This window comes from Danio rerio, chromosome 12, assembly GCF_049306965.1.
Source record: "Danio rerio strain Tuebingen ecotype United States chromosome 12, GRCz12tu, whole genome shotgun sequence".
Classification (NCBI taxonomy): domain Eukaryota; kingdom Metazoa; phylum Chordata; class Actinopteri; order Cypriniformes; family Danionidae; genus Danio; species Danio rerio.
Genome location: NC_133187.1, coordinates 40,774,686 through 40,793,327, shown reverse-complemented (window position 1 = coordinate 40,793,327; position 18,642 = coordinate 40,774,686). Strand labels below are relative to the sequence as shown.

The 18,642-nt window shown below is 34.0% G+C and overlaps 1 protein-coding gene across 1 annotated transcript in view; it reads right to left on the bottom strand.

The window, feature by feature from the left end:
- Positions 1-18,642, bottom strand: part of abca5 (ATP-binding cassette, sub-family A (ABC1), member 5) — a 53,127-nt gene that overhangs the window by 32,159 nt on the left and 2,326 nt on the right. Inside the window, exons 3-9 of the mRNA NM_001099246.3 lie at positions 8,680-8,869; positions 6,855-7,022; positions 6,525-6,622; positions 5,529-5,755; positions 5,298-5,439; positions 2,505-2,693; positions 952-1,099 (exon numbers count right to left, since the gene is read on the bottom strand). Coding sequence (NP_001092716.2) covers positions 952-1,099; positions 2,505-2,693; positions 5,298-5,439; positions 5,529-5,755; positions 6,525-6,622; positions 6,855-7,022; positions 8,680-8,869 — 1,162 coding nt within the window. The remainder of the gene's footprint in view (positions 1-951; positions 1,100-2,504; positions 2,694-5,297; positions 5,440-5,528; positions 5,756-6,524; positions 6,623-6,854; positions 7,023-8,679; positions 8,870-18,642) is intronic.

Genomic DNA, 18,642 nt, shown 5'->3' with positions numbered 1-18,642 from the left:
TGGAAAGGTCACAAAAACGCCTCCATCCAACATCAAAACAACTAAAAAGATACTTAGGTGTAGAAAGTAGCATAGTCAAAAAACATGTGGTTTTCTGAAGCTGCATCTGCAAATGTAGTTAAACTTTACAAAAGAATTGTTGCATTTAGAACCTAACAGAATGTCCTCTTTGAAAGTCTTTTAAGAAAAGACACCTGGTTTAATGAACCCTCTTCATAAGATAGTGATGATGGTAATCAACATCTTTATTCCTTAAAGGTTTTTAATATCTTGATTTAAAATATATAGATATGTAATTACATTTATAAATCTGTACTTTGTATTATATGCTCTTTGCATCAACTTATAAAAAAGTAATAACCATTTATACGAAAATGCTAAATACAGTTTTATTAAGTAAATTTGTCATTGTTCTCTCATCTGGCTGCTGTTTAAAAGTCATGTAAACACTATCGTGGAGGTTTTCTTTTATTATTTGACCAAATATAAATACAAAAACAACTAACTTCCACTGCTTTTCACATAACTTATACTGCTTAGAAACCCGTAAATGTGAAAAGGATCCACAGCAAAATAAATAAATAAATAAATAAATAAAATAATAATAATAATAATAATAATAATAGTTCTGGACTAAAAATATACATAAAATAGACCATTTCAATGGGGTGATACCATTGGCCAATGAATATTTCCTGCTTGTTGTCAAACTATTTTAATAACTGTAACAAGATGCAATTCAATCATATCTCAACATTAAAACAGCTGTCATAGTGTTATTCATAAATATGTGGACCTCATAGGATTCTCAGGAGCTATGGAAATTAAAAATGTTAAACAGGAAATACATTAGGACCATTGTTATTGTTTACATCCCTCAAAATGGTCTATATAATGAGCTGTTCGGTAATACCGAACGATTTATACGAAATGATTTAACTCTAACATCACCTGGTAGCACTTGGTCCAGGTAAATGGCTAAAAGCAGGTAGAGGATGCAGTCCAAAAACAGCATGACCAGTGGAACATAGAGAGCGTGAGGACCATTGCCCAGAGATGAGAACACTGCGCCATCCCCTTGAGCTTCCAGATACACTACCTACACATACAAACACAAAAACAGCAACTTATTTAAGGGAACTTTGTGTTTTTATTGTTTAGTAAAATTAATTACTTAGACTACCAATTATTCCACAAGTTGATTGTTAAAAATATTTTTGAATTTAGTCTAATTTTTACTTAATTAGGTAGGAATAATTAAGGGACAAATAATAATGATTATCATTAAAAAATTATATATTCTATTTACAAAAGATAATTTATTTCTAATTTACTTCAACAGCCATTAGACCAGGCTTCAGTTTCCACTTGATTTGGTGCAGAGGAATCATTTCTGATTATTTAGTACCCAATTAAATCTTTTACTTTTACCGCAAATTTAATTTAGACATTTTTTTATCCCCAAAAGTAATATTTCTTGTTTTTATTCACTTAGGAATAAATTTAAAAAATAATGTTTTAATTAAAAATTATAGCTTTAAATAAAAAATATCATTTATAATTCCACGGTCATTACTGCTGAGGAAACATTTCTGATTATTTAGTGCCCAATAAAATTTTTTATTATCTTCCTAAATTAACTTAACATATTTTTCCCAAAATTATTTTTTTATTTAACTAATCATATTTTTAACTATTTTTTTTACCAGTAAATTAAATTATGACACAAATCTGTCTTTATTTTTTACATTACTAATTACTAATCCCTGAATCCTTCGATCTGCTTAGAATTTTGGTAGAAACAGTTCACAGGGTGAACTTTCTTTTTAAGGCATAGTTGTTGAATTAAAGTACTCCATTCTTATATACAGTGCTCAACATAAATGACATCATTTAAATTAATATTTTCTATAGGAAGCTTTACAATATTATATTTCTGCATACATATTCGATTAGTCAGTACTGAGCAGTACTGCAGCTAATCTAGCAAAATAACTTTTGATAATGGTCCAAAATGAGTACACCCAAATTTATACAGTTAAGAAAAAAATGTTAAACAAGAAATAAAAAAATAAAAAAAAATACTTAATGAAATTTTGTAGTTGGTATTTTTCCCCAATATTTCACATGAATTTAAATGTATTATCTTTTCATTTCTAAAGATGTTCGGTGACTAAAATATTTTTTATGAATATATTCATTCAATAAATTGTTTTGTTCAAATGCACCAAAATATATGATCTATAATCAGTAAGAAATGGATAAAAAAAAAAATCGTAATTTTCAAAATGGTGTGTACTCATTTATTTTGAGACATTTTAAAAATTAACAGAAGCGCAATAAAATAGTTTGAATGCATATGTATATCCATGGCAAAATTGCTAAGGGAAGTACAACAGATTTGTTATTCAAATTTGAATAAAACTGCGCTTCTTGGCAGGCAGTTAAATAACCTAGGAAACTGCAATTAAAGCATAGAGTGTGTGAGTGTGTTTGTGTGTTACCTGGGCGATGCCGATAGAAAAAGCGCTGGGGGACAGAAGGCAGAGGAGCCACACAGCAGACTGAGGGAAATCTCTCATCAACACAGTAAAGAGCGACAGACAGCCAAACACCACCGTCAGCATCGAGCCCACCGTACTGGCAAACTTGGGCTTCTTAAACAACGGGGTCAACATGAAGGAGAAGAAAATCTGCACGATTGAGAAGTGGAAAAAATGGGAGTTTTGTAGAGAGTGTGAAGTCAATGCATTTAAAATAAAATAATAAGAAAATCCCTCAATTTGTGTTAACCTCCTCAACCTGTCACACAGATGCCAGTTTTCACAATCCAAACAATGGACCCTTTTCACATTTCCGTGTTTCGGAAATCATCATAGTTGGGTAAACTTAGAACGCAGTAAATAGGAAAGTACAACAAATGTTTTTTTGTTTTTTTTTACAATCCAATTTGCTAAAATAATAAAAGGAAAATATTTTCAGATATAGAAAAAAGTATAAGACTGATACGAGCAGCCAGAAGAGAGAAAAACATCATATTTACTCTCCTACCCATAGACGCCGTGTTAGAAACACCTCACATTACTAGGAATTAGTTCTTTGTCATTTGACACAAAGATGATTTAATACATACAAAAATAATACATATAAAAGTTCATCCATTAAAAAAAAAAATCTAAATATTAAAAACTTTCAAGGATTAAAGATGCTGAGGACTGTTAAATGTGTCAAGACAGTCTTGTGATAAGAGTCCATTGGCAATGAATGAAAACATAGACCTCTTCTGTAAACATTTACCAGTGTCCTAGTATGTTTCTACACTAAATAACTCTTAGTTCCTTTTTGAGCCTGAACAATATCAGCAAATTTTTCTCTAAAAACACAATTTCTGAACTACCTCAATTTTTTTACCCATCACAATATCATAAACTTACACAATTCATGCCCAAAGTGGCAGGGCCTGGTTTAGTGCTTTAAGTTGCCATTATGTTCAAAATATGCTGTTTGATGGATCTAATATACTGATTAGGCATGGCATGATAACCGTTTTCAAGGTATACCACTGTTTGGAGAAGTTAAGGTTTTAAAACCACCAAAATATTCAGCTATACTGTTCCTACAGTATGTGTAAGTCAATTATTCATTTTAATTATTTAGCCTGACAAGTGTATCATTCCTGCAAAAAGGTCGCTGGTTCGAGTCTCGGCTGGGTCAGTTGGCATTTCCGTGTGTTGGCATGTTCTCCCCATGTTAGTGTGGGTTTCCTCCATGTGTTCTGGTTTCCCCCACAGTCCAAAGAGATGCGCTATAGGTGAATTGGGTAAGCTACAATTCTTCTTGTATGTGTGAATGAGAGTGTATGCGTGTTCCCCAGAGATGGGTTGCAGCTGGAAGGGCATCCGCTGCGTAAAACATATGCTGGATGGGTTGGATTTTTAAAGGGACCAAGCTGAAAATAAAATAAATAAATGAAGTTTTTTAAATGTTTCTAAAAATAAAATATATTGTGTTCAATGGGGAAAAAGCTTTAGTTTATTACCTAGACATTTGTTAAGAACATATTTAAGAGCAGTAAGCACAATATCGTGAAACCGTTTTTTTATCCAAGGTTATCATGGCATCAGAATCTTTTACCGGGCCATGTCTAATACTGATACACATGCACTTTACTCCACAACATAAAAGAAGAAAAGAAAAGTGTATTACCGATGTGAACGTATTGTCTATGGAGCTAGATTAGTCTCAATAATAACAATAATTCACACACAAAAAAACACAATGTATATGTGAAGCCAAATTCCCATGGATGAAACCAAAATTCATATAAAATGGGAAAATATCCCAAAATTGCCCATTTACAGCATGATATGAAAAGATTTTAAGCTAAAACTGGCACATTCTAAGACATTAAACAGCTGAATAAATAAACATAAGAAGGCCTCATTACAGGTATAACTCTAAATCACTGTATTGCTGACACAAATGTAATGGATTGAATATTACATTTACAGTTGAAGTCAAAAATTTTTAGCCCTCATGTCATTTTTGTATTTCAAATATTTCCCAAATAACGTTAAACAAAGCAAGGAATATTTTCTCAGTATTTCCTGAGATATTATTTTCCTCTGGAGAGGTCTGATTTGTTTTATTTCAGCTAGGATCAAAGCAGTTTTGTATTTTTTAAAACAACTTCAATATTATCAGCCCCTTAAGCAATATATTTTTTCAATTGTCGACAGAACAAACCATACTCTAACTTGCATAATTAACCTAGTCAAGCCTTTAAATGCTACTTTAAGCTGTATTGAAGTGTCTTATAAAATATCTAGTCAAATATTATTTACTTTCATTATGGCAAAGATATAATAAATCAGTTATTAGAAATGAGTTATTAAACTATCATGTTTAGACGTGTTGGAAAAAATTCCTCTCAGTTAAACAAAAATTAATTCAGGAGGGCTAATAAGTCAGACTTCAACTATATATAGCATTTATTCAAGAATGTATCTAAACCTCAAAGGAGCGATTTGCATTTAGTCAGTTATTTTACCAGTACAGTCACACCCTTCTGACGCCAAAGAAAACCATCACAGCTGAAAAGCAATTTAGCCTTGCAAAACGAAAATGAAAACTAATAATATATTCAATATGAAGGCAGATTAGCCTGTCACTCAACAAGACTGCTTTCACCGCAGGCAGAAATGGAGACCTGAGGCCAAACGAGTGCACAGGCATTTAAACGGCTTTCCTCTGAAGCTTTGAGTTTCTAATTTTCAGACTGCCACCGAAAGACTTACCGAGGATATTCCATAGAGGAAAATGAGGAGGAAGATGACAAAGAAATTGCTGTTGGAGAACAGAGGCGTGCAGGTCGCAATAACAGCCATCAGAATGGACATGGTAGTCACTAGGGCGGCATAGAGAAGGCCCCATGAAAGCCTGGAGACAGCAAAAGATTATTTTACAAACTCAACGCTATTTAAATGTGCCACGCATTACAATTTTGCTCATGAATTGGAAAAACGTACCAAAAGGCAGAGTCGTACAATCCCATCATGCCCATGGTGTCTTTGAGACGCTGCTCTTTTTCAGCTGCCACATTAACAATGAGGAAGGAAACGAAGGGTGTGAAGGCCAGCACTAAGTAGATGGAGATCAGAGCATGAGGGAACTTCTGAACCTCCACTGAACCTGGATGTCCCATCATCACTGCTCGCACTTTTAATTCATTCCACACCGGACGTTTGGTCTTCATCTGCAGATAAAATGAAGCAGTTTTTAGGAAATATCATGGATCAGAAAAAGCTCAGCAGTTTCCTTCAATTGCCAAAAACCACTACTAAATTATTTGCCCTCCTGTGAATTTTTGATTCACTTTCAAATATTTTCAAAGTAATGTTAGACAGAGAAAGAAAATGTTCACAGTATTTGCTATTATATATATTTTTTTTCTGGAGAAACTCTGATGTAATTTAACTTGGCTGGAATAAAAGCAGTTTTAAATAATTTATTTTTTAAACTGATCTCATGAATTTAAAATAATAAAAAAAAAAAAAAATAAAATAATAATAATAAAAATAATAAAATAATTGTTACCATCAGTATTGTTAGTTTTTAAGATATCTATAACCTAGTGTGCTCCAAAACAGTGACAAATATCAGGTTTAGAAGATATAAAACTGATATAAACATGTAAAGCTTGTAGTTTGTCACGTCTGCCTGTTTGGATCAATGGTTTTATTCACGTCACCTTATACTTCAGTTTCTCATCAAATTATAACCAATCAAATGCTCTCTTACATGCCCCGCCCCTTTAAGATGCTTCTCATTTGCTTTTTATTTGATGCACTTAATAGCACTAAGTCACTTTCAATGGCAGAGCTGTGATAAAAACAAAACGCAACTGGCAGGTTTTTTTTTTTTTTTTTTTGAGTGGAGTCCAAAAAAAACATTTAGGTGTTTAACAGTGTTATAAAGTTTCTAAATACTAATAACTCTTTCAAACTGATGCAGTACTTTCTAACCTGTATAATGGCAGCATCAATGACAGACTGTAGTCGTATGAATCCAGAATACCAGTAGTTGGCGGCACGGCAGTTGACATAGTTGGTGTAACAGCTTGCTGAGGATCAGAGATTTAAAAAAAAAAAAAAAAAACTCAAGAGTGTTAGTTCTTCAACAGCTCCTTTCATTATAGATCAAACAGTTACAAAGCTAATGTCATTTGCATTAAAAAGGAGTTTGCCAATTAACCAAAGCCGCAGCAAAACAGGGTGCTGCCACTGCTGTAACTTCATGAAATCAGTGGTTTGTGTGTGTGTGTGTGTGTGTGTGTGTGTGTGTGTGATGCTTACTTATGGACTCGGTGAAGTCACTAGGTAGAGGAAGCTGGCTGTACGGGAATCGCAGACGATATGACATCGAATCCAAAAAGACCACTCCAACGTAGCCCTCAGGTTCATAGAGGCTGGCATTCTCCAAATCAGCCTCGGTGGAGAACATGTCTAAATGCTCATTCATAGCTGAGGAACAACACACATAATTCATTCATTCATTCATTCATTCATTCATTCATTCATTCATTCATTTTCTTTTTCGGCTTAGTCCCTTTATTAAATATAGGGTCGCCACAGTGGAATCCAGCATATGTTTTACGCAACGAATGCCCTTCCCTATGACTAGGGCCAGACGGAATCTGCGGATGTTTTTTGCTATTTCTGCAGAGAATTTTGGTAAAACTCTGCGGATTTCTGTGGAATTATTTTGGGAGTATCCAGCGGAGTATCATAACTTAGACCTTAATACATTAAATAAAAAGTAATAAATTACTGAATAAAAACTGAATAAATTCAGATATACACACTTACTCAAGTAAATAAACAAAATTAATTTTAAGCTAACAATCTGCAGAAATCTGCGGAATTTTGCGGAAAATCTGCGAAAAATCTGCGGAATTCTGCGCGCGCAGATTCCGTATGGGCCTACTTATGACATAAACAAATACACACACAATGGATCTATTTTAAATAGTAATTATTAGTTTGAGTGACCAGAGCATGGTTTCAAAGCTTTTCTTTGATTTTAGACACACTCTGCACTGGGAAAAGTGATCTGCAAATAATGGTTCCTAGGCCAAATGCCCTGACTAAAAAGTTGCTATGACCTATAACGAATAGATGGATGTGTATTTAAATACACGCATGCATGCATATATTTGAGAAAATGCCTATTTATATTTAGATGTAAAATATAGGGGCGCCATGATGTGGTTAGTACTGTTGCCTCAAAGCAAGAAAGTTGCTGATTCGAGTCCCAGCTGGGCCAGTTGGCATTTCTGTGTGGAGTTTGCATGTTCTGCCCATGTCCGTGTGGTTTCCCACAGTCGAAAGATATGCTCTACGGGTTAATTGAATAAACTAAATTGGCCATAGTGTATGAGTGTGAACGAGTGTATATAGGCGTTTCCCAGTACTGTGTTGCAGCTGGAAGGGCATTTGCTGTGTAAAACATATGCTGGATGAGTTGGCGGTTCATTCTGCTGTGGCGACCTCTGATAAATAAAGAGACTAAGCAGAAGGAAAATTAATGAATGAATGAGATATAAAATATATATATATTTTATTTTGACAATATCATTCTGGCTAAAAATATACCCATGCAACATACGACTTTGTGGCACAAATAGTTTATTTGCTGTGCATTCATGGCTTCCGCACTGTTGCTAGGGAAGATGAGTGACTTTGTTCTGTGGTGTTTCTCTGGTTCATGGAAAAGCAAACCTGTTCTTAGAAGGCTCTCTAGCCGAATCAAATCATCTTTGAATAGGCAATAGCACTAGCTCCGAACTAAAAGCCAGTTCAAGCTAATAGGAAAGGAACATGACAATGGCAGTTTATATATATATATATATATATATATATATATATATATATATATATATATATATATATATATATATATTTCATATATATCATATATATATCATAATTAAAAACAAGTCAAGTTGACCAATGTGCTTCACAAAAACTAAAATCTACAAACAACAGCAGTCACAAACAAAATTAAGGTAAAATAAATTAATTAATTAAAATAAACTTGAGTAAATGCTGCCTAAATTGGCAACACATTTAATAATAGAAAATGATACTTGAACACAGACAAGCAACAGATGTGACTTACACAGTTCGCGTGCCACCTCTTCCATGATGTGATTGGTGAAATTGGTGATGGGGGTGTAACCCAGACCTTTGACTGGCAGTTCCCGCTCAAACTCCAGTTCCTTGGTGCTGATGCTGCCGTAGGAGACATGAGGGTTGAGGGTGCTGATGAGGATGAGGAGACCCAGGAGGAGCAAAGGCAAGATCAGCTCCTGCAGAGAGATCAAGAGCAAAACTTCAGGAAAAATATGCTTTCAAATTTAAATAAAAGCAGGATAGTATTAGTTAATTACACTGTAATTAGTAATTAGTTAATTACACTGCCATGTTATATAAAAATACAGCTTAAAAATAAAATAAAATATGTATATGTAAAATATAAAAAGGATAGCGTTTAATTTAAATAACTTAAATTATTAAGTACAAATGAATTAACTAATCAATAAAAACAACAACAACATATTGAAATATAAAAAAGATTAGTTGTACAAGTTTAAAATAATTATAATTTACAAAAAAGAAAATTAAAGCAACCTCCAAAATATCATAGATTAGGTCAACGAGAAGCAATTTATGAAGGTTAAATTAAAAAAAAAGGATACTGTCATGTTCAGTCATGAAAATACAGTTTAAAAATAAAATAAAAACAAGAAAGTACTAATTATAAATATTAATGATTCATTAAAATGTATTAAAATTAAATAACCAACCATTTAATAATAATAATAATTATTATAATTATTATTATTATTATTATTACTAGTAGTAATATAAAATAACAAAAACTAAAAAGAAAATTCAAATATCCTGTCAAATATATTCAAACCATAGATTACATAAACCAGAGGTAATCCAGGAGATTAAAAAATTCATAGTGTCATGTTCTTAAAGCTACAGCTCTTGATTTACAGCCTAAGGGAGGCCATAAACACAGAACTGCCAGAAAGTGTTTCCAATCATCCCTCTGGGTTTATTTGCAAGACCATGACATGGGTTTAGCTTTTAATGTGCCTGTAGGCGGTTCGCTATGTTTGTTGCAGAAGCGTTTATGGGAGTTTCATTAAGACCATGTCAAGTAAATCATGTTTGCACAAATGTATTTTTAAACATCTGGTTATATTTCATCAGTGACAATAAAACGTGCGCGTACTACTCACCTCAATCTGTTATGAGTGTCGTGTTGATGCCAAATATAGCATTCAAAACCAAATGACGGAAACTTGCAGAGTCATTCTGCTCTCGGTTTTAAAGTTTCTAAAATTGTGCTGCTTATCTCATGTCTGCACGAAATGAGAACATTCATTCATGCTTCTATCAGTTCTTGATATAAGAGAGTCAGTTTTTCTAATACATTTCTTGTAATACTAACATTGATGATGCTTTATGTCATATTACACATTATTATTTCTATTTTAAATTTTTAAAGTTTTTTTATTCAAAAATTAACTATTCAATTCATCTTTATTAGTACAGCACTTTTACAATGTAGATTGTGTCAAAGCAGCTTCACATAGAAGATTATAGTTAATTGAAACAGTGCAGTTCAGTTTTCAGTGTTGAAGTTCAGTTTAGTTCAGTTCAGTGTGGTTTAATATTCACTGCTGAGAGTCCAAACATTGAAGAGCAAATCCATCGTTGCGAACAAACAAACAAACACATTTTTAAAAATTTTTCTTCAATAAAATGAGTATAATCAGGAGAAACTGTAATTTTTGGTAAAATATTCAATATTCACATTAAAAATTAGAAGAAAAAAAGATATAGATATAGATTGCTGTCTATTTTTTTTGTTTTTTATTATAGGGACAGTTCACATAAACATTGGAATCTGGTCCAAAGTTACTTCAATAAGCTAGCGCAATACATGCTAACAAGCAGAGTAAAATCAAGGTAACGGGTAATGAACTTTTGCTCTTTTTTTTTTATTTATATACTGTTTTATGCCATGTCTGCATCGCAGGCTAAATTCACGACAAACTGAAAAGAAATCATATTTACAAAATTTATAATACAAACACACAAATTCACACAAAACACACACACACACACACACACACACACAAAAAAACATCCATGCTTAAATAAATAAATGAATGAATAAGTAATATAAATCAATCAATAAATAAACAGATAAAAAAGAATGAATAAAAACAAATGAATAAATAATAAATAAATTATATAATAAATAAATAAAATAATTGATTTAACAAATTAATAAAATAATAAAATAATAAAAAAATTAAAACAAAAGAAAACAACAACTACATTTCAATAAATAAATTATTTTAATTTAATTTATTTAAATAAATTGAAAATTACTCAAATAAAACAAATACATTTAAAAAACATAAATAAATAAACAAATAAACCCATAAACAAATAAATAAATAAAAGAAATGAATAAAAGAAAAATAAATGGATAAATCAAATAATAAATACATATATAAATAAAAAAGTATTGATTCAACAATAAAATAAAAATAAACTTAATAGAAAATTTTAAATTATTAAAATAGAAACAAATATATATAAATACAGTAAATAAAAAAATAATAAAATAAAAAATAATAAAAATATATATGTAAATGTTACATAAAATCTGTCATATTCACATCTGTTAAAAATTCTAATACTGGAGAAACCTTATTGAAAATATCCATAGGTATATTTTCTGAGTAACAGAGTTGTTTAATATTTTTTAATAGCAAAGGAAAACACGTTTTATGGTCAAAGAGCTTTACCACATATTTTGCCAGTTTGATGAATAAACATGAGAAAGTCTAGTGCAACTCATTCAACATCTTGCATTTATAACCTTAAGTTGATAAAGCAAAACAGTTGATCCTGTTTGAACACTTACATTGATGATTTAACAAAACCAGTTAAAGCATGTGCACGTAACCCCTTAATAAGAAATAAAATGTAAATAAATAACATAAATAAATAAACCAATAAACCCATAAACAAATAAATAAATAAAATAAATGAATAAAAGAAAAATAAATGGATAAATCAAATAATAAATACATATATAAATAAAAAAGTATTGATTCAACAATAAAATAAAAAATAAACCTAATAAAAAAATTATAAATTATTAAAATAGAAACAAATACATTTAAATACAGTAAATGACAAAATAAAAAAGTAATAAAATAAAAATAATAAAAAATATATATGTAAATGTTACATAAAATCTGTCATATTCACATCTGTTAAAAATTCTAATACTGGAGAAACCTTATTGAAAATATCCATAGGTATATTTTCTGAGTAACAGAGTTGTTTAATATTTTTTAATAGCAAAGGAAAACACGTTTTATGGTCAAAGAGCTTTACCAAATATTTTGCCAGTTTGATGAATAAACATGAGAAAGTCTAGTGCAACTCATTCAACATCTTGCATTTATAACCTTAAGTTGATAAAGCAACACAGTTGATCCTGTTTGAACACTTACATTGATGATTTAACAAAACCAGTTAAAGCATGTGCATGTAAACTCTTAATAAGAAATAAAATGTAAAATATATACACACTATTTTAAAAATGTATATCATGAATGCAGACACGCGGAATATAATAATAATAATGAAAAAAAATTGGAGTTCTAATGATTAATGCATCTTTAATACTTTATGCCTCAGTGTTATTGCAATGTGTGCATTCGCAATAATCACATCGCAGGATAATATGATCTATTAAAGAGTAAAACAAAGATATTATTACATTTTATACATTTTTACACATTGATGACCATGTAATCTTACATCTTACTGTTCCATTACTGTACTTGAATACATTTAGATTCCTCAGAAAACCATAAAGCACTGCTTATTTATTTTAGCTCGTAATTTATTATCATTTATGCAGATGCACTGCAAAGAAAAAGACTTGATCATCCCAGTTGATCTAAACTAATAAAATCTTTCCAAAAACAGCTATTCAAATCACAATATACATCGCTGGAAAAATCTGACATTGCGGTATTTTACTTTGCAAACTCAGTGCAGCCCTAATACTAACTGAATTAAGGCTGACCTACATAAATAAAGCCTAGCATACCCAAGGACTCCATGCTGAAACAAGTTGTGTTGTATATAGCACCTACACCCCCAGGAAAATCAATACAGAGAGATGACACTTGTTGGCAAAGATCCCAACCACGGCTACTGCACAAACAATTCATTTTGCTCCATTTCGAACTGCTAGCCATAATGGATCAAGACGAGCTTCCCTTTACAAACTTAGTTTAAAAGTACTAGAGCATTGACAGCCTGCCCTGAACTATTGGTCGGACACCCATTAACAGCCTTTTAATTCTGAAAGACTCTTATGTGGCCCTTAACAGTGCATGCAAGAAGCAGAGAGCCATTAAAATTGCATTAAAGAAAGTTACCTTACATAAAAGATACATGACCGCAAGAAAATAAAAGGAAATGCCTTGAGTTGTGGAGTGTTTTGCCTATTTAGAACAAAAAACGATGATTAAAAATAAATAAATCTGCTGGAAAGAGTCTCCCGAGTGGATGGAAGAGGATTTCATCCAGATGAAGTAGAATTAGTACATTAGTAACGGCTAAGTGCTGTGATTTTATAAAGCAGCCTGGGTTATTGTGACTTCACATTAGTGATGCACAATATATAAACAGCAGCCATATTTATTTGGACATGTCACACACAGAGAAGAGTTTCTGCTTAGAAGGAAGACAAGATGTCTTCGGGGATTTTAATTGAAAACATTTTTTTTTTTTTCAAAGGGCTCTAATTTTGGCATTTTTACTATAGACCAGTGGTGTCAAACTCATTTTAGCTCAGGGGCCACATGGAGGAAAACCGATTCTCGAGTGGGCCTGAGCGGTAAAATCATGGCATATATAACTTAAAAAAAACATCAACTTCAGATTGTTTTCTTTGCTTTAATATGATCAACATAAAACATAAAGATGGAGCCTGAGGCAAACATGATCTCACAGCAATTCATAACCTTTTGATTTAGTGGCTAAATCTTATTCATACGATTTAGTAGGCTACGAATTGCTTATGCACCAATGACGGTTGGGTTTAGAGGTGTGGTTGGGTGCTAAAATCATACATTTCCGTATGACTGAACTTTTATGAATTAGCCACTAAACCAGGGGTGTCCAAACTCGGTCCTGAAGGGCCGGTGTTCTGCATAGTTTAGCTCCAACTTTCTTCAACACACCTCCCTGGAAGTTCCTATCTTTTCTAGCTAACCTAATTAACCTAGTTAAGCCTTTAAAATGTCACTTTAAGCTAAATACTAGTGTCTTGAAAAAATATCTAGTCAAATATTATTTACTGTCATCAGGGCAAAGATAAAATAAATTAGTTATTAGAAATGAGTTATTAAAGCTCAAGTTTATGTTTAGAAATGTGTTAAACAAATCTTTTCTCCAATAAACAGAAATTGGGGAAAAAAATAAACGGGGCTAATAATTCAGGGGGGCTAATAATTCTGACTTCAACTGTACCTATTAAGAGCTTGATTAGCTGGTTCAGGTGTGTTTAATTGGGGTTGGAACTAAAATATGCAGGACACCGGCCCTCCAGGGCCGAGTTTGGACACCCCTGGTTTAGTGGCTAATTCGTAAAATTTTATACGGTTCATGTCATTAAGAAACAAAAATGGTTTGCATTTGTAATGTTTAATTGAAATCTTAAAAACATACAGTTCCTGTTTGTTTGAGGTATTGTGCGTGGCTAACATAGTCAACCAACTGTCAGTTTTGACATCAAACAGAAATGGTGAGAAGGATGTGTCTGTTAGATTGTAATAACTCTTCTAAAACCCTTTTCCCCATCTTTCTGAATAAAATGCCTACTTTACTTCATCCAATCAACTCGCAGCAAAAAAGGCCACGCCCACTCTTTTCTTCTTTAATATTCTGTTTCTCTAGGAACTGCATCACAATACAGAAAAGAAAAAAAAAAAAAAAAAAAGGAAAAAAAAACGGTCGCAGCTTCTGGTTCATGTGGACTTTAAAGGGTCACAAAACACATTATTTGAGCGGTTGTCAGTCATACATGTGTCCCACGCTGCTAAAAACACCATTAGGACATCTATTTCACAAAAAAGTAAGAAAATTGGTTGTTTTTGCGTTATTTTGAGCAAATTCGTTTTTCCGGTTTGAAACGAATTTTTGAGGCTGCGTCACGGCAATTAGATTATTGCATGTATTCCAGCATGTAGACTGGCTGTCTGTCCCAGTGAATACAATGTGACACATTTGAGTGTGCAGCAGTAATTCGTGAGAAAAACATGGTACAGACCAGTCAGCGCGCTCTATTGTGTATGCGGTGCAATTTCATTAATATGCATGATAGCTTCGAAGACTTGTTTGTATCTGTTACAGTGTTCAGACGGCAGAGTCACCATCTTGTGTTGCCAAAACAAGTGGAAGAAAAAGGATTGTTTGGAGACACGGCAAGTCAGTGTTGTGTTCAAAAATGTGCTGCAACTAATGTTTTGTTTTCAATTTTCTGCCAACCCGACTCCACACCATAACTTTTCAATCCAGATGGATGGGGCAACCATTACTGCATACAAAATGGTGAAAAGCCTTGGAGTAACGATTGATGACCAACTAAACTTCTCTGACCACATTTCTAGAACTGCAAGATCGTGCAGATTCGCACTCTATAATATCAGAAAGATCCGACCCTTCTTATCCGAACATGCAGCTCAACTCCTTGTTCAAGCTCTTGTTCTCTCCAAACTGGATAACTGCAACTCTCTACTAGCTGGGCTTCCAGCTAACTCTATCAAGCCTCTTCAACTGCTCCAGAATGCAGCAGCACGAGTGGTCTTCAATGAACCTAAACGAGCACATGTCACTCCGCTGCTAGTCCGTTTGCACTGGCTGCCAGTTGCTGCTCGCATAAAATTCAAAGTTCTAATGTTTGCCTACAAAGTGACTTCTGGCCTTGCTCCTTCTTATCTGCTCTCACTTCTGCAGATCTATGTGCCCTCCAGAAACTTGCGTTCTGTGAATGAACGTCACCTCGTGGTTCCATCCCAAAGAGGGAAGAAATCACTTTCGCTCACGCTCAATCTTCCCAGTTGGTGGAATGAACTCCCTAACTGCATCAGAACAGCAGAGTCACTCGCTGTTTTCAAGAAATGACTAAAAACAACTATTTAGTCTCCACTTCACTTCCTAATCTGCAATTGCCTCTCTGGATATCACACTAACTGTACCCCAAAAAAAAAAAAAAAAAAATTACTAATACTTTCCTTCTTAGACTTTACAGACCTGAAACTTGCCTTTAGCACTTATTCATTGTTGCTCTTATAGTTATGCAAGTTGCTTCCTTGTCCTCATTTGTAAGTCGCTTTGGATAAAAGCGTCTGCTAAATGACTAAATGTAAATGTAAATTGCCCACTATGAGAGCACAGCTGGACTCAAGTGTAGATTACAGTGCACACGACAAGACAGAAATACGTTTGTAAGGAACACTTTTGTACCCGAGAGCTTTTCGCATCTGGAAATGGTGAAATCTGGATTTGCCACTCGTTTTCTTTTAAAAAAGATGCGGTTCCAGTTGGTGTTGATTGTTCAGTTTCTACAGATTTGCTAAGTCTATGATCGGTTTTCTTTGTTTATCCAGAGGCATATTAGTATTGTCAGTAGAACTCTTTTAGTGTTTAAAGACATACCTCAGTCAAAATGATTTCTAAGTTACTGAGTTTACATCGTGTTAATATCACTACAATATTAAACATGTAAACACCTTAATCAAACTATCACCATTGTTTAAGATTGTTGCCGCATTTTGTGATAGGATAGCTTATACACACACAGCGTTCTGACGCTACCTACAGAGGGCATCTAAGTTACAGAGAAATGCAGAGTTTTTTTCTCTCATACGGCATGTGGTATCAAACACTTCATATACACTCTTCCAGCAGTTCCTTGTATCCAATATCTCATTTGTCACAGGAGGCATGCAGGAAATGTCCCTGAATGAAAGTGAAAGTGCCAAACTTCGGTTAAAGTCCACAAATTAATAATTTGGCAAATAATTGATTACTGATGTCCATTGTCATTGTCACTGTCTTTCTCCCTTGTGTCTGTGTGTTTGTTTTGCCTCTGTGAAAATCTGTGCATGCCCAAACGGAAACTCCCGTTTTTATGCACAACATTTTCTCTTTCCCTCCCCCCAAACTCCCACCTAAACAGAGCTGGACACACCCACTTTGCTGACTTTTTCCAAACTAGAGGTCTGAATACACTCTGCTGAATCAGGGGAGTTTCGTGGCCCTTTAAACATACAAACTGCAATGATACAAATGTGTTTCTTTGGCCCCGTTTACACTAATGCGTTTTAGGGTGTTTTCACACCTACACTTTTGTTTCGGAACGTGTCTCGTTTGCCCAGTTAGCGCGGTGCGTTTGGCATATGTGAACAGGGCAATAGCGCTCTGTTCCACGCCAAAGTAATCGCTCCGAGATCGCTTGAATGAGGTGGTCTCGACTCGATTGAAACGAACCCTGGAGTGGTTCGATTGCAGTGAGAAAGCGATCCGATCCGAGCGCGGTTATATCACAGTGTTTTATGGATATGTAATAGGCTTACGGCTATAAGAAGAGAGAATTATGAGTTTCGTGAGTCTCCGGATGCCCGCAAACAAGTGATGATCTCCCGCTAATCTCGCGTCTCCCTCCTGGTCCTCAAATAGGCATCGTCGTGCACCCTTCTCACCCCTCCCCACCGCATCTCTCCTCAGACACGTCGAGCGCGCGCACCCTGTCAATCACCACCAAACCACCACCTCTCCTGACAGCTTAGCGGGACGCTGCAAAATAAACCCTGACACTCTGACCAATGTAAGGAGAGTTTAATCACACGTGACTTGTTTTAGCTCTTTTGGTCCGATTAGAAACTTTGCAATGTGAAAGTGAACTGCTGAATCGAACTGAACTGAATCGATTCACAGGTGTGAAAGCACCCTTAGTTTCAAAATGCATAAGTTTTGCTACGGTTACGCCATCCGTCCACACTACGCCGGAGTTTTCGAGCACCGAAAACAGAGCATTTTGGAAACGCTGAAAAGGCCGTTTTCATTCTAAAATGCTGCTGCTCCGTCTCAGTGTGGATGGGGGGAAAACGGAGACAACTGAAAACGGAGGCGGGGCTGCCGACATTTGCCTCTCTGATTGGGGCTTTTCCCTCAATATTAAGTAGCCTACACACAGATCTGTCCTGCATTCTCTCCTTGTAAGTTCCGACTTCGCAAGTTTAATATGGAAAACAGACTCCCAAGAAGATTTTGGGTAAATCTTCAAAGGGAACGGTGTACTTTATAACCTTATTCACATCACCCTGGCTACGTTGTTTCACTTTCTTAACTTTAAAATAAAAACATAAGGTAATTGCTATTTACATTTTGATATTAACAACTTAATATACAGCAGAAATGTTGAGGCGTTGTGCTGCATATATGAGCGTCATCTTCACTGTATGCGTATTCATAACAAAACCAAGCCTAACATTACTGCCTCCTTTCTCTTTCATTGAAATTACAAAACATATCCTCTCTTTTGCTGTATATTGGTTTTAATAATCAATAATGGCCATTCTAAAAGTATAACATACAATAAGTTTATACATTATAGGAAATAAAGGCAAGCAATTACTCTATATACAGAATGTACATGGTTAAATTAATTATTAATTTATCTAAACACGTAACCCGAGAACAAGTAATAGACTCAAAAGACCAAAGTCGGGGAATATGTTGTCAGATAGAGACAACACGATGAATTAAATATCATGTTTAGCAAATATAGTGAGATTAGATCCAGCGGGAGATCTTTGACGAACACTCTCATCTGGGTAGATGGGCTGCAGCGCATGCTGAAGAGTGTGTGTGTGGTCACGTGATGTGCGTTTTCAGAATTTTGGTGTAGACCTAGGCTGTTCAGAAACGCTGGGTAAAACGCTAGTGTTGACGCAGATCA